We start from the raw sequence: 16,103 nt of genomic DNA on the forward strand, positions 1-16,103 counted from the left end.
GAGCGAATGAATGATTGAGGCAGAGAGGATGATAGAGAGAAGGAAACAGATACAAACGTGTTTGGCAAATTAAAGCTTTTCTCTTTGTTTTGCCGCTTTGCAGATAGCCACAGGAACACTTAGCGCAGAGCCCGGGGTCTGGGTAAGCAACTCTTTTACCAGCAGGAAAGGTTGTTAAATATTTATTTGTAAACCTGGAGTCTTTATCTCTAAAACATAGTCAAGTTCAATAAAATTTGATTTAGTTGGTGCAGCTTGAAGGAAGCAAGAAGGCTGGATCTGAGATCCTTGTTTGTGGGTTTTATTTATAAGCCAAAAACCCAGAGACAGCAGTTAGTCTGAGGGCAGTGCCTGAGCCCTGCATTGCCCCCAGCCCGGGTGTCAGGGCCAGGTGTGGGCTCTGTACACAAGTGCCAGGATTCACGTTTCCAGCCTGCAGTGCTGGGGGATCCACTCACCAAGGCACCCCCGGGCTCCGCGGCGAGGGAATCCGAGGGGCTGCTGCCAACGCTGGAGGAGGCGTGCAGCTGGTCCGGAGCCGACTCCAGTGACTTTGGCAAATTTCCTTGCTATGAAGAGATTTTCTGAAGTCAACAGAGAGGTTCTCTCGGGCATCTGGTTCAAGGGTGAATGCCGCGCTCTGTAATTTATGATTACCAGGTGTTTTTTTATTAGCTGACTGTGAAATTTTGTTGTTTATTGAAAAAAAAAAAAGCCGTGCTCTGTCAGCTGAGCTGAAGTCCCCCCCACTACAGTGTCCTCAGAGCCAAGCCCCCAGCCCCTGGCTTCTGAGCATGATGAGCATTGGCAGTGTGGAGTCCCAGGGCAGGCAGGTACGGCGCAGCATAGGGAATAATCTGGTGACAAAATCAAACAAAATCTCCTCCAGAGAAAGAATAAAGGGACTCTCATTACCAGGGACTTCTGGACCTCATCCTGCATACAACAAAGCCGCAAAATAGCACAAAACGGCTTTCCCCTGGGATTTAAACCTACCTGCCTTCTTCTCCTTCAAGGGCAAGGTAATGATTTTGTTTTCCCCATTGTATTGTAAAGCACAGTTTCTTCTAATTACAGAGTTTCTATTAATTACATACTGGAGAGAGTCCTACCGCTCCCAGGGTCATCATTACTCCTGGTTTACATCAGTGTAAAGGCAGGATCAGAGTCAGACCCACCTGCCCCCTGGCATGCACTCACACACACGGAGCGTACTGCGGTGCTGGCACTGATGTTTCAGGGGTTACTGCTGTGAAGCCATGCAGATTTACTGGCCTATTCTACTCAGTTTTTCCTCAGAAATTTTGTTTTTTTCTCTGCAAATTTTTCTCCCCTTTGTCTCTCTTCAGTTTCCCCTTCTCTGATCCATCATTTCCATTTTCCCATTTCCCCTTAGAACCAGGTCTTTGGTTCGCTTAAATCATTGTGGCTCCTTTGGGTTCATTGGTACCCCTGTGGTTTAGCCAAGCTAAAGATACAGCCCTCCAGCCTTTACACACAGAGATCAGGGTGGGGACTGTCCTTTCCTCCCCCGCACAATATGAACCCAGTACAATTTGGAATGAACCCAAGATGCCCAGGGTTGAGAATCAGCTTATAATTCTGCATAGGAGGGAAGAGAAGTTGCCTAAATGATGATGATGACACAGGACATGTTACATGCATAGAAAGCAATGAAGTCACATGAAATTGTTCCAAAAAGTGAACACAAAATCACAATGTAACAGGCATGGGGCAAGGGCAAGGTGCCTTCCTCACAGGTCCTGCCTTACCATAGCCAGGGCTCTTGTGTTGGCATTCAACCCTAGGGAAACTGGGCTCCATGCCAAGAGATCAGAATTGTGGTGGCACTTTGTGCCACGTGGCATGAGTGTGAACAGCAGTTAGGAGGTGTTGCTCCCCCTCTTCTTGGGGCAATACATCCATTAGGCCTTTAAGGGCATGTCTACATGGGGGATTGTAGAAAATAGCCAGGGTGTGAACTTAAAGTGCAGTATTTATTGTCCCTATGTCCCATATGTGGACATGCTAATTTCCTTCTCAGAACTAGTGCAGGAAAGCTAATGGCTCTTTTCCAGGCTTTTTTCCCCATAGGATCATCCCTAAAAGAACAAAAATGCTGCAGAAAACAGAACAAAGGCACCTCACTATGCCCTCAGTTGTTGGCAGCAAGGGAAGTAGAGGGGAAAGCAGGGTGGAATCCAGCTAGAAGCATGGCTACACGTCTGTGCTTGGAGCAGAAGCCCAGCTGTGGGCACTCCTTCCCAGGCAAAGTCAACATATCATCCATCTGCTGCTAGATTAACTGCCCCTGCAGCGAGGGGTAACCACACCTACCTACCAGCTGCCTGCTCAGCCAAGAGATACCCCTTACTGTGACAGGGTCACACGCTACCAGTCATGTTGCTCACGAGCTAGGGTTATGGGCTTGAGTTTCCTGTCATTCATGCTAGCTTTGCAGCATGAGATCCCAGCCCCAGGGGGTGCCAACACTGCAGGTTTGCAGCAAGGGAAAAAAGATTCAAGTTGGACCTCCAGGCCTCTGGAGTCATATCCCTTAGAGCAGCAGGGGTGTGGAAAAAAACAGTGCATTTGTATAAGCCATCATGGGGTGTAGGCCAGGTGCCAATGTGTCCAAGTGAAGGGGGCATGTATCTGGTTGTATTGCCCCTTTCTGCCTGAATTCAAGGGTACTCCAAACTCTGCAAGACCCCCCTTGTCCCTTTCTCCCAGCCCTCTTCCCCTGCCACCTTCCCAAACACTGCTGGTCTCTCACCATAGATTTCAGCTTTCCTGCTCTTCTGGTGAATTCATTTTTTCCCTATTTTAGAAATTCTTCATTTAATTAAAACACCAGAAACCCTTCTGTGACTGGAGAGAGTGTCCAGCCTGGGCATTCTGCTCCAGTCCCTTCTTCTCAGGCTGTCCAGGGATTAAGCATAGGCAAGCTAAAGCAGATGTCTCTTCATGCTCCAACACATCCCTGTGTCTGAATCTGGTCCAGAGCCCACTAGAGTCAATGGAAACGCATCCATTGATTTCAGTTGCCATAAATAAGACAAAAGAGCAGGGGCTGGCAAACTAACAGCTTGTCTCTCAGGTTTGAGATCATTCATGCATTTTCAGAGAGCCCAGTGCTGGGGTGATACCTGGGCTGACTCATAATTACTGGAAGAACAGGGGTTAAGCTGTTGGCATCAACTCATTTTAGTTTCTTAGAAAGGAATTTTTTACAATCTGCTTCCCTGTGGAGCAGGTAGATGCCACTCCAAAATGTCCAACGGTAAATTGGAAAGAGAAGTGATTTAAAGCTCATCTTAGCTCTGCATTTTTCAGCTTACTCATTGTCTTTATCCCAACCTCTTTATGTGGCTCTGGCTATTAACGTTGCGGATGTTTTTGTCAGGGCTTATATTTATCATGGCTTTAAATTTAGCCTAAAACTAATAATATGTGAGGTGTGTCTAGACTTTAATTCTATGCAAGTGGGTTTGAATAGCCTATAGTAATATGCAGATTTTGCTTTGTTCATTTATCGTCTGTTTGCTCATCTTCTAACACTTGGCCATCAAAGCCTTAAATTCTGCCACTGAAAGCTTGTTTAGCGGTTGTTCTTCACATCCGTTTTATTCTGTGTAGTAATGTGAAGGCTCAGGCAAAAAGGATACAGTAATTCCACAATGCCAAGTATGCTTAGACCTAACCAGGCAAATTATTACCTTACAAGACTCAGGGTCACATCCTCAGCTAACGTAAGGCAGTTTCTGTGGAGCTAAAGCTGATTTAGATGAGCTGAGAACCTAGCTTTTGGCCTCTGATGTGCCTTGTCCCTTCATCCCAGCCTCCTCCCCTTGGCTAGGGTTCTGGTGATTTTTTTAAAATCTTTTTCAAACAATTTTTCATTTACTTAAAATATCAGAAACCACTGAGGGACTAGAAAGAGCATTCACCTGTGTATGTTTGCCCACAGTATGCAACCTCAGTGTGTTTTCTGCCTCAGGAGGAACCTGGGCTGAAATGCAAAAGCCTAACACTAAAAAATAATGGGCAGCTTGGAAATCAGGACTGAATTACATTGGCAAGGTCGTGCTGGGTCCAGGGTTAGAACAACAGCAGAGTTGGTTGATATTGAGGGGCCATCACAAGATGGATACACAGCAAAGCCCAATCCAACCCACGTGTATCTCTAGTGAGCGTGGGGATGCACCAAGGATGAACTTGCCTCTCATGTGAGGAGCTCTCTGGAAACCTAGAACTGTAATAGAAATGGGGCTGCTAGTCAGGGTCAGGACCCGTCCAGTTCCTGAGCCCATCAGAAGCCTGCCCTAGCTTTTTGCCCATGAGGACAAAGATGGAAGTTTCATCTCAGAATGCATCCAAATAAGGCAAGCTGCTTTTCACTATGAGGCAAAATCTCTTCACTCTCAATATAATTAGACCCCTTAGACTGTATTTTGTTTTGCACGTAATGTTTTGCTTTTATATGTCTTTCTCAGCAAGACTGTGAGTACAGGGAATTGGATTTCGAGAGAGAGCTACAGCAGATATTTAAAGAGAAAGAGCATGCATTTTACAGTCACACCTTCCTGGCAATAATGCCATAAGAACTTCTTACCAGTGACTTGCCCTGACAGGTACCACATGTGTGAAAATGCAGCAGAGGCATTTTAAGTGCTGTCTGCTGCACAGATTTCATTTACAATCGTGGCACATTCGCTGGCATGTCTGCATCTCCCGGGAAGATGTGGCTTCAAAGAGGCAAAGTTTACTCCGCCAATAGCCAAATAAGTAATTCCTTTCATCTGGAGGATTGAAGTCTCTGATGGGAAACACAGATGCAAAGGCAGCTACAAAAGGTGTTAAACTGCCATAAGTTCTCATAGAGCAGAATTGTGAAGCAGGAAGGAGATTCAGGAGCTGTCCAGTCCAGCCTTCTTCACCGAGGCAGGCTTGGCTGGTTTTGTTTTAACCTCCTTGGCATGTGACATGGGTGAAACCTGGCCACAGCCCTCCTCAAGGCCATTGCTCATGTGAGAAGGGCTCACTTATCTTCTAAGTTATTTAGATAGCTGCTTGCTGCCTGGACATACCTCCTTTGGTTCTTCCTTCCTTCTGGCTTATCAGAGATGACAACTGCCTCTTTGCTCAAAAAGGGTCACAGGAATAAGTAGAACAAACACTCAACAAGTTCAGCCTCCAGCCAGGTTGTTCTACTAACTGGTTACATCTACACTTGTGGCTACATGTAATGGATTATATCTACTCTTCCAGGCTACCATTAATCAGATGCAAAAGGCACTTTCACTGAAGTGGTATGCCCCATCATCAGAAACCAGTTATGTCCTTCATTATCCATTGGGAATAAGGCAGGAGTGATACATGCAAGTTACATTTAGATCTTATTCTTGGAATATGCAAACACTATACCAGCGAATTATGGACAGCTTTTATAGTAGTGACCATGCAAGCAGCAATACTGATGTTATGCCATGAACAATTATTTATTAATATCCTAGATGTATTGAGCACTTCATAGCCTGAGCCAACTTCCATTGAATCTACCAGAAACTTTTCAAATGACTTCAGTTGAATGATCAAGATTTTTATGAAAGATTCCAAAGAAAGCATTTACAAATTATGTGCACAGAGGAATTGTGAGTATAGCTCTGAAGTGCAGTCACTCTGGGATGGCACGCACCAAGATTCAATAGCAGAGAGAAAACACCTCAATTAGGGCAAGAAGCAAAGTAAAATATCATATAAAATTGAAACGCTGCAGTATTCTGTGGGGGCTGAATGTAATTAATATCCATGTTTGAATTTGCCTAGGACATTTATGGTTTGTTAGGGCTTCTGCTTTATAAGATGGTGAAAGTTGATATATTTATGGATTATATATCATTTTTCATCCTTACATCTTGAAAAAATGTTTGAATAATTTTTTTTGGAAGGAACGTTATACATGGGGCATATATCTATATAAAACGATGGATATAAACAGAAGCAATGAAAGTAATGCACAGAGTATATACAAGAGCCATAAATAGTACTAGGGAAAGTAATGCACAGGATATATATAATGATGGATATAAACTGAACCAATGAAAGTAATGTGCAGAGTATATTCAGTGATAGCCATAAATAGCATTAGCGAAGGCAATGCAGAGTGTGTACATAACAATAGATATAAACAGAGCCAGTGGTAGTTGTACATGTAATGTACGATATTAATGTGATTTGATCCTTCATAACAGCTTGAGCAACATAAAAAATAAATACAACAGAAGCAATGTGACATGCAGCTTTAGCATCCAGCTGACAACAGGATGGGATGGTTTATGGTTTGATGGTATAAGCTGCCTTTACAAAGCTATAACTCCCCCTGAATAACTTTATATAGTGCTCTGTGGCTCCCCTTGCCAAGATTTTCACTTGCTCAGTTCCCCTTGTTCATTTGACTTGCAAATTGCATCTTCCCTTCTGGAAAGTGAAGGTCTGGAAGGGGCAGGGTTGAGTGACTTAGACTGTGATCCTGGAAAGTGGCTTTGAATTTGGGGTGTCTCTTGTTAATCTCTTGTGTGGTCTGTGTGGAAGGAGTAACTGCTTACTTCTTTTAAAAAGAAAACCATGTACATCCAGAATGGTTTATTCCCTTCAATGTGATACTACTGTGAGATGCAAATGTAGAACAACCATTAAAAGGTGGAAATAGATACTAGAGAAGGGACTGAGCCACCTGGTTAAGAGCATAAAAATAGAGCCTCTTGGATGACTGGTGAGGAAGCTGGGGACTACTGCAGATGGTGAATTGTGTAGGGGAAAGAAATGGGGCTGTATGTGCTGGGGCACATTTACAGGGGCATTTACATCACTCTGCTCCAAAATCACTGGAGACGAGATGATAGGGGCAAAGTAATTAACCCCTGGTGTACTCTGACCCCGCTTTGATTCTGGGCAGTTCTGGTGTGTTGTCATGCTGATAGTGTGTTAGTGCATATGCAAGGGTAGGGATGCATCCTGCCCTGACCACACCGAGTATGTACACAGGAAGCTATGTGAGGCTTGGCTTCTAAAGAAACGATATCTTGTCAGTCTCAAAGATAGACAGACAAATTGAAGTGAGTTAAAAGAGGGTATAGAAACCCCACATATCAGCTGTTCCAGAGTAGTTGCCTGTGTGTGTCCACTCTTACCCCACATTAAGTAAAAACTAAACCGGAAGAACTTACCCTTCGGTAAAACAGGGCTCAGTTACCAAGAGTTAGCTTTCCCATACCATTGCATGGGGTATGAGCAGACACCGGCAACACTGCAAAGCAGGTGATGTTTAGTAAATCCCTACCACCTTTTCACTCTCTGTGATTTGTTTGTCCAGAGCCTCTAAGTGATGGTTAGGGTTGTAGCTCAAACCATTTGAGGATGACACAAAGTGGCCTCTGTCATCTTCCCTGTACATTCCTAGCAGACCCGAAAGCTGGAGCTGCCTCTGTTTCCCATCAGAGATCTTTCCTAGGATCCACCCACATTGTCCAGGAAACCCATCAGAGAATCTTCTCCCCTGAGTAATTTTACCCAACCCCATTTTGCTTGAGTGCAGAAATCCAGTTTGCTCTTTTCCTTTTCCTGACTGAATTAAGGTGTGTGAGGGAAACCCTTTCCTCTCTAAAGTTAGTGTCAGGGTTAGTAAGGATACCTCTGCAGTGGTGGTCACGGAGCATGCCTGTCATGTAGTCTCTGTTTATGCTGCTATGGTGTTTTATTTGCTTGTGCAGCAAAACCAGAAATGTTACCATTTCTGGGATGGAAATCCCCAGCCTAGGGTTTGGGGTTTTTTTGGACCTATGTTCTTCCACTCCAAGTCCTGTCAGTTGCATGTAAATATTCCTGTCGGAGGTCAGTATTTTTGGACCTCTGCAGATTAACTTATTTTCCACTCTGTAATCTGATGTATTTAAAAGCAACAGGAAAAAAGACTCTCAGAAGGTTTCACTTTGGATTCCAGAGACAAACAAGGGATACTGTGTGCTGTATTCATTTACATCTGTTTCCCCATTGCTCCATGCATAATAACAACTGAGAAGGGGACTTCATTGTATAGGGGTTATGTTAATAAGGAGAAGTCTTGAAAAAATAGCCTAAGAGACTTAGCTACCCACCTCACCAAAATCCCACCCTGTAGTTTTTAAGAGCTTAGTACTGTTTATGAGTTCAAAATGCCTTTTACTCCACAATCTCAATGGATGTTAGAGAGCTGGATAAGTATCATGACTGCTATTTCACAGACAGGAAAACTAGGGCACAGAGAAGTCAAGTGACTTGCCCAAGGATGCACAGAAAGTCAGTAGCAGAGCCAGGAATCAACCCCCCAGGTGTTCTGTCCCACCCTCCACTCTCCCCAGTCACTCTGGTATATTTTTAAACCCTGCATCTCTTGAAAGTGAGTCTGGGGTGGTAGAACCAGTACCATTAAGGAAGAACGTGTCAGGAAAAGAATGATTCTTTTTCCCCCTGTAATGGCAGACTGGGAGGTAGTGTGGGTAGAAAAACAAGGACTATGGAATGAACGGTGATTGGGAAATTAATGAGAGTGAGAGAGAAACTCCTAATAGATCCTTATATAGACCAACTTTGGGGATGAGGCCTGGCATTAACTTGGAACTGAGTGGAGAGACATGCTGCTAAATAGGGAAGACTATTTAGGGCATGAGTCTTTTCTCATTTACATAGAAGTAAAGGAAAAGCCACTCCGTGGGAATCAGTGGGATGGAGGGGAGTCCAGTCCATTAAGGGGGTGTTGATTCCTCAAGGGCTTACACAACAAATGCTCTTAACATTCAGGCAGCAAGTCACAAGGTTGGGAGCAATATAGCCAAAAGGCTGCATTTGGACTAGGAAACACAGATCTTTCTCCACTACCACATCCCCTAGTCCTCAGGGCCTGGTGGCTCTGTGCTATACGTCTCCCAGCAAACAGAGCAAGAGGATGGCTGCCCTGCCAGAAGGCTGCCTCCACATATGTGAAGTTGCTTCCCAGTATTTAGGCACCTCATTAGGGTGCTGCTGGCCAAACTGCTGACATCTTCCCTTTTGGACGCGCCTCCCCTCAGAACTGACTGCATTAGAGGAGACTATTATCCTCGCTGCGTATGAGCAGACTGCAAAGCAAGCTCTGAGCCCTTCGCATAAGCAGGGCTGTCAGGCCAAGGCACTCAGGGCACCACTGAGATCAGGGGATTGGGACACACAGGCAGATTTAAGCCAGTTACCCCCCAAGTAATGGGAGCTTTTGCCATTCAGGAGTGATCTCAGATCTCTTTGCCCTGAGACACTGAACCATTTCAAGCTCTCTTCTCTCAATACATTACATCACCATGTTGATAAATTCCCCACTGGCTTCACTACTGCTCCAGTCTACTGGAATCCCAGTTTGGGAGGCAGTGTGGTGCAATGGGCAGCAGTGGGCCATGTGTTTTGGGGTCAGGGGACCTGGATTTACTCTTGACTCGGGCAGAGGGGGCTGCAGATCTGCACAGGGGGCTGCTTTTTCTTCTCTAGTTCCGTGTCTGTACTCCTTACTTATATTATGAGCTCCTTAGGCCAGGGGCTGTGTCTTATGGTATGCCCCTGGGCCAGTGTAGTGCCAGTCACAGCTGGGATTGCCAGACACTAATATTAGTAATGGGGATCTCCTTCCTGCCAGCGCCTGTTGAGAAGGGGCTGTCCTTACACGCCTGCTGGACCAAGTGTTATCTGAGAGGCTGGAGCACGGTCCTCCTGCCATGCCTGGGGGCAGATCCATCTTGCCATTCCAAGTAGATTTTTGGATGATTAGAACTACATAGACAGAAATCTTGTGAGTTTGGATACATGGAGCAGAAAATTCAAAGCCCACTGAAGTAACTGAACAAGGTTTACAGGTCCCGAGGTGATTGCTACTGCAGTTTGGTTACCTCCTCCTGGCAGCAGAGAAGAGACAGCCTCCTCGGTGGACACTGAAAAGAAGTGGAAAGGAGTTTCATGCTGAGGAGCAGAAAGCTGCTTAGTAGGGGAAGGACACAGACTCTGGAGGGCACTGGCTGTGTTATGTTTCCCCATAGCTGGTGATAAACACAGGCTTGTAGGCAGATGCAAGCTTTGTTGCTCATAGGAGATCATCCTGTTGGCCAGTGCTCAACATTGCGAGGCTGGGGTCCTGACACTGGTGTCAGAGTAACTACCAGAAGACAGCAAGGGAATAAGGAAAAATGATGGGTAAGGAGAAAAGGATAAGTAACTGGCTGGATATGTCACCCTAGGCACAGCTAGGGCTAGTGCTCAGGGTATCCACAGCACTAAGCCAAGCTAGTGAAACACTGGTCCGGGCCAGCTACAGTGAGTCAAGCATGTGCATTCTTTTGTTTTAAAGGGAGTATTTCCTACCATTGCTGCAACACAGGTGTGCCTGGCTACATGCCCCACACTGAATCACACTGCTGTGGCTGCTGCTGCAGTGCATATTAAAATTCCAGATTTATTGACTAGAGGTGTCTAATCTTGACCTTGCATTTCACCTTGCACTAACAACAGCGCCAGCAGGTGAATAAACCTTGGAGTGGGCTCAGAATGCAGTGACTTTTGCCATGGCACTGGCCTTGGTTTGCTAACATCTGCTCTTGTTTTCTTTCCCTTCCCCCTTTGCTCTTGTTGCCTGCAGGTGAGAGATAGGATGATAGCTGGGGAGGCGAGCATGCATAGCCCAATCCTGGCCTGCTGGCAGCCTATTCTCCTCCTGATGCTGGGCTCCATCCTCTCCGGCTCTGCCACGGGCTGCCCGCCCCGCTGTGAGTGCTCTGCCCAGGAGCGCTCTGTGCTGTGCCACCGAAAGCGATACCTATCCGTCCCTGAGGGGATCCCAACTGAGACCCGGCTCCTGGACTTGGGTAAGAACCGGATCAAGACGCTCAACCAGGATGAATTCGCCAACTACCCTCACTTGGAGGAGCTGGAATTAAACGAGAACATTATCAGTGCCATTGAGCCTGGGGCTTTCAACAGCCTCTTCAACCTCAGGACTCTGGGTCTCAGGAGTAACAGACTCAAGCTCATCCCACTGGGGGTGTTTACCGGACTCAGCAATCTTACCAAGCTAGACATTAGTGAGAACAAAATTGTGATCCTCCTAGATTACATGTTCCAGGACTTGTACAACCTGAAGTCATTAGAGGTGGGGGACAACGACCTGGTTTACATCTCCCACCGGGCCTTTAGCGGCCTTAACAGCTTGGAGCAGCTTACACTGGAAAAATGCAACTTGACCTCCATCCCCACGGAGGCACTATCCCACTTGCACGGCTTGATCGTGCTGAGGCTGCGGCACCTGAACATCAATGCCATCAAGGATTACTCATTTAAGAGGCTATACAGGCTTAAAGTCCTGGAGATCTCCCATTGGCCCTACCTGGATACCATGACGTCCAACTGCCTTTATGGGCTGAACCTCACGTCTTTGTCCATCACTCACTGCAATCTGACTTCCATCCCATACGTGTCCGTGAGGCACTTGGTTTATCTCAGGTTCCTGAACCTGTCTTACAACCCCATTATCACCATTGAGGGCTCCATGTTGCATGACCTGCTCAGGCTGCAGGAGATCCAGCTGGTGGGCGGGCAGCTCACCACCGTGGAGCCCTATGCCTTCCGAGGCCTCAATTACTTGCGCATTCTGAACGTTTCTGGGAACTTGCTGACCACGCTGGAGGAGTCGGCCTTCCACTCGGTGGGGAATCTGGAGACACTCATTTTGGATAACAACCCTTTGGCCTGTGACTGCAGGCTGCTTTGGGTTTTCCGACGCCGCTGGAGGTTGAATTTCAACAAGCAGCAGCCCACCTGCTCCACGCCTGAGTTTGTCCAGGGAAAAGAGTTCAAGGACTTCCCTGATGTGCTGCTGCCCAACTACTTCACCTGCCGCCGGGCGCGGATACGTGACCGCAAGCCGCAGCAGATCTTTGTGGATGAGGGCCACACAGTACATTTTGTCTGCCGGGCAGATGGGGACCCACCCCCCGCAATCATGTGGCTCTCTCCCAGGAAGCACCTCATCTCTACCAAAACCAATGGACGGCTCACCGTCTTCCCTGATGGCACTCTGGAGGTGCGCTATGCCCAGATCCAGGACAATGGCACCTACCTATGCATTGCCAGCAACGCGGGTGGCAATGACACTATGCTGGCTCACCTGCACGTGCGGAGCTACTCCCCAGACTGGCCCCACCAGCCCAACAAGACCTTTGCTTTCATCTCCAACCAGCCCAACGAGAGTGACGCCAACAGCACACGTGCCACGGTGCCTTTCCCCTTCGACATTAAGACTCTCATCATTGCCACCACCATGGGCTTCATCTCCTTCCTGGGTGTGGTGCTGTTCTGTCTGGTGCTCCTCTTCCTGTGGAGCAGGGGGAAAGGTAACACTAAGCACAACATTGAGATCGAGTATGTGCCGCGCAAATCTGATGCTGGAATCACCTCTGCTGACGCGCCACGCAAGTTCAACATGAAGATGATCTAGCTGGAAGCAATTTGCAAATAATAAAGTTTTTTAAAATATAAAACAAACAAAACAAAACAAAAACATTGCTACAAACATACCGACCTCTTTTCTCCCTCCAGTCCCCTCTTCCCTGTTGTTCTGATCCCACTTGCCCACTCCACCACCTCTTTCTCTTCCTCTTTATACCAGGAAAACATTCTGCTGACATCTTCAGGACTCCCGTGTTTGTAAGGACGTAATCTGACGGACTGCAGTGTCAGATCTAATTACCAGAAGAGAAAAAACAAAAAGCAGAACAAAGATTAAATAAAATAAATCAATAAAAAAGTTACGAACTTTCCTCTGTAACTTTGATTTCAATAATTATGGATTTTTATGAAAACTTGAAATAATAAAAAAAACCCTATTTCCTATAGATAGTTGGAATGCAAAATTTTGACTTCTTGATCTGTCCGGTTCTGTATCTGATCAGTTTTTGTTTTTCCTCCTCTTCTCTGACTCACTGTGGAAGAGGTTTCGAGCTGTCTCAGAAGGAAAAGAACTGGGCCTCCTGTCCACGTGACTCCAGGGCCCAGGTGAATTGAGGGAAAAGATGTTGCTCACCAGGGAGTCGGGAACAAATTCTGGTGTGATTTACAACCCAGGTAGAACCACTGAAGCAAGTGAGGTTGCCAGGGGAATATGTCCAGCCAGAATTCAGCCCTAATTTTTTACTTTGCCTTTTATATTAAAATAGTTCAGTTTTCTGTAATGACTGGTTGAGATAATGCCATTCCTTTCAGCAAGCTCAGGGTTTAAAGTCCATGTGGTGCTGTACAGCCTTTCTCCATTAGTTCTGAGGAAGCCAGCTGATATCTGAATTTCAGATCTGCAGCGTCTACACACCACGATGAAGCCAGTGACTCAGCCTGTTTTCCTGGCCTGTAGAACAACAGTGCTGTGTCTCCTGGTCTTCTCTACTCTGCCAGCTGACAACGGCAAGCTGTAAGAACAAGGAATCCGTTCAAAACAGATTGGAGATTCTGTAAAGGTCAGGCTCTCAGGCCACTAGAGTACCGCTCCTGCTGTCACTGTTCTGAAATGTATCCCAACTGGGGCCTTCCCCAGCACGGTCCAGGACATGCCAGCCTGGGCTTTCCTTAGGACAACTGGTGAAAGGGGTCCTGTTATTTAGGCATTCCACTAATGCTACGCAGGGCAGAGACACTTTCTGCAGCTCTCAGCGATAGTCCTACCTCCTGTCAGGCAGAGGGTCTGATTTTGGTCTCACACTGGTCTTATGCTCCTAGAACTCCACTGACTTCAACAAAATTATCCTGACTTACACCAGCAGAGGTAGAAACAGCTGGCTCCTTGGCCTGCAACGAGTGCTGCTGTGGAGAAAGAGTGGGGTTTCTTCCAGGTGGGACCGATGGAACCTGTGGTGCTGCTAGAAGGGATAGGGGAGGCGGCCTGGGACAAATGCTGACAAGCTCTGCCCATTTAATTTAGGTGCAGCTGAAAGTAGGAGCTGGCTTGTGGATGGCATAGGAATTGCATGTAGGATGTAAGTGCTGTGCCCCCTGCTCCGGCACCAGCATTCCTAGGCTTCAACCAAAGGGTTTTGTCAGCCAACATGTCCTCCCTGCAGCCACCAACCCAGAGAGTTCCCTGATGTCCTCTGTCCCCTGATTCCCAGGTTAGTAATGACACTCCTTGCAACTTTTTTTATTCCCTGACAGTTGGTAGCCAGACTCTCTCCAACACCCTCTGGCATTTCTTTTGAGACTAGTTTCTAGACATTCAGAAGACCTTATCTAGAAGATTCAAGAACCGGTGACAGAAGGAAGGATGGGAAATGACTGTAGGCTGGGAAGACTGGGGGACATGGCAGTTTTGGGCTGGGGCAATGCAGGCTGTTTTCTTTGTATATGACCTGGATCTCTCTAATATGCCCATCACTGTTATATCTGGACACTTAAGGTTTTATGGAGTAGCATCCTTCCCTGGACCAGCCTCTTGGTGTTGGGGTTAGTCCCAAGGGGCTCTGGAGGGGTCTATCTTTGTTTGTGGGTTATAATCACCTGTTTTTAAGATTAAGCATTGTTTAAAGGCCAGCATTTGAAAGTGTGCTCAGTATATTAAAGACGAATTTTGCCTGTCATGCGCATCTGTGTGCATGCATGTGTGTGTGTATGCATACGCACACATGCACAGGCATATGTGCTATGGTGCTCTTCAAAGCGCCCCCTGGAGATCCAGACTGGGATTCATAAAAGTTTACTTTGCATAGTGTCTCTCTCGCTGGAAGGATGTCCCAGAACATTTAGTGGAGTTAAATACTATGTAGCAGAGATGGTGTGAATTACAGAAAGCACTGGCATGAAGATAGTGCATGGTGAATAAATTAAAGCACTGAGTCAGAAGGGCAGCCCCAAAGGGAGGGAGAAATTAAGAGGCACGGAGACAAGGGGAAAAGATCTGTTTCAAGATAAGCTTTGAAAAACAGGCACAGACCTTCCCTGTTCAGTTATCCCAATATCTAAGCCTCTTGAGGAATTTAATTAAATACAATTCTCACTTACACATTTTGGAAAGGGTTGACTGAATTTCTGTACTTACAAGGAAAGGAAAAGATGATGAATAGAGCATCTTCACTGGAAACGGGGCAGTATCCCATGGGAAATATGGGCTAGGGCCTTTGTGAAATGACAGAATGGGGCCCTCTATGAAGCAACTCTCCTCAAGACTTTCTCTAGCTTGAAAAACCTGGGAGCCCAGGGCCTCTCCGACAGTGTCACACGAATTTGGTAATTTCCAGAGGGAGTTGACAGCTTGGGCAGGGGAGACTAGAGCATTGGGAGGAGAAGCCTTCTAATAACCACCAGTTGGAATCTGGATCATGCTTGACAGCTGCTGCCCTCTCAGACCTGTTAGGTGAGTGAAGGGAACTAAATCTGTCCCATTCCAGCTCCCAATGGACAGATGGCTGTATCACAGACTGCCACCATCACAACTGGTGTTAATGAGCATGTTTGCTGGGACAGAGATCAGATGATGGAATTGGAGCCACTTTGTGATCATCTGAACAGCCATCCTGCCCAGGCAGGGTTGCAAGGTATTGTCAGGGCAGACGGGGAGCTTGTGTTGCAGTGCTGTATCCGGGTGGTGAGTGGAGTGACGGCTTCAGTGTATCACCGCACTCCATAACCCATTGGAGAATGAAGCAGGCCACTCAAGACACAACCACTCAAGAGGTAGCTCATCTGCCTAAATGAGGCAACAATGAACAAAGTCTGCCTGTGGTATGACAGAACCAGGACCCAGGGCAGGGGCAAAGGGAAGAGAAGGGCCGTGTTGCAAACACTGTCATATCTAAAAGATGCAGAGTGAAGTGCTGAAATAACTAACAGTGCAGCATTCACTGTTGAATGAATAACTGCCAGCAGCACAAAAACCACCTGCAGTGGGCTGTACCCTGCATTGGATCACACTGACAGCCAGGTAGAGGGTATCAAAGCCATTAATGACATTCCAACTCGACTGCATCTGCAGTCAGTAAAAAAGGATGAATGCAAGGGAGAAATATGGGAGT

The 16,103-nt window shown here is 46.6% G+C and overlaps 1 protein-coding gene across 11 annotated transcripts in view; it reads left to right on the forward strand.

The window, feature by feature from the left end:
* LINGO1 (leucine rich repeat and Ig domain containing 1) overlaps positions 1–16,103 on the forward strand; it is a 512,521-nt gene that overhangs the window by 452,503 nt on the left and 43,915 nt on the right. For 10 of the 11 annotated variants that reach the window (XM_019477618.2, XM_059714748.1, XM_014606109.3 and 7 more), the window contains one exon: positions 10,694–12,944. The exons of the other annotated variant lie outside the window; for it this stretch is intronic. In XM_019477618.2, coding sequence (XP_019333163.1) covers positions 10,706–12,547 — 1,842 coding nt within the window. In that variant the 5' untranslated portion in view covers positions 10,694–10,705 and the 3' untranslated portion in view covers positions 12,548–12,944. Of the gene's footprint in view, positions 1–10,693; positions 12,945–16,103 lie in introns of those variants that run through there. 11 annotated transcript variants of the gene reach the window in all.

The sequence above is a fragment of the Alligator mississippiensis genome, chromosome 11 (assembly GCF_030867095.1).
Source record: "Alligator mississippiensis isolate rAllMis1 chromosome 11, rAllMis1, whole genome shotgun sequence".
Taxonomy (NCBI): domain Eukaryota; kingdom Metazoa; phylum Chordata; order Crocodylia; family Alligatoridae; genus Alligator; species Alligator mississippiensis.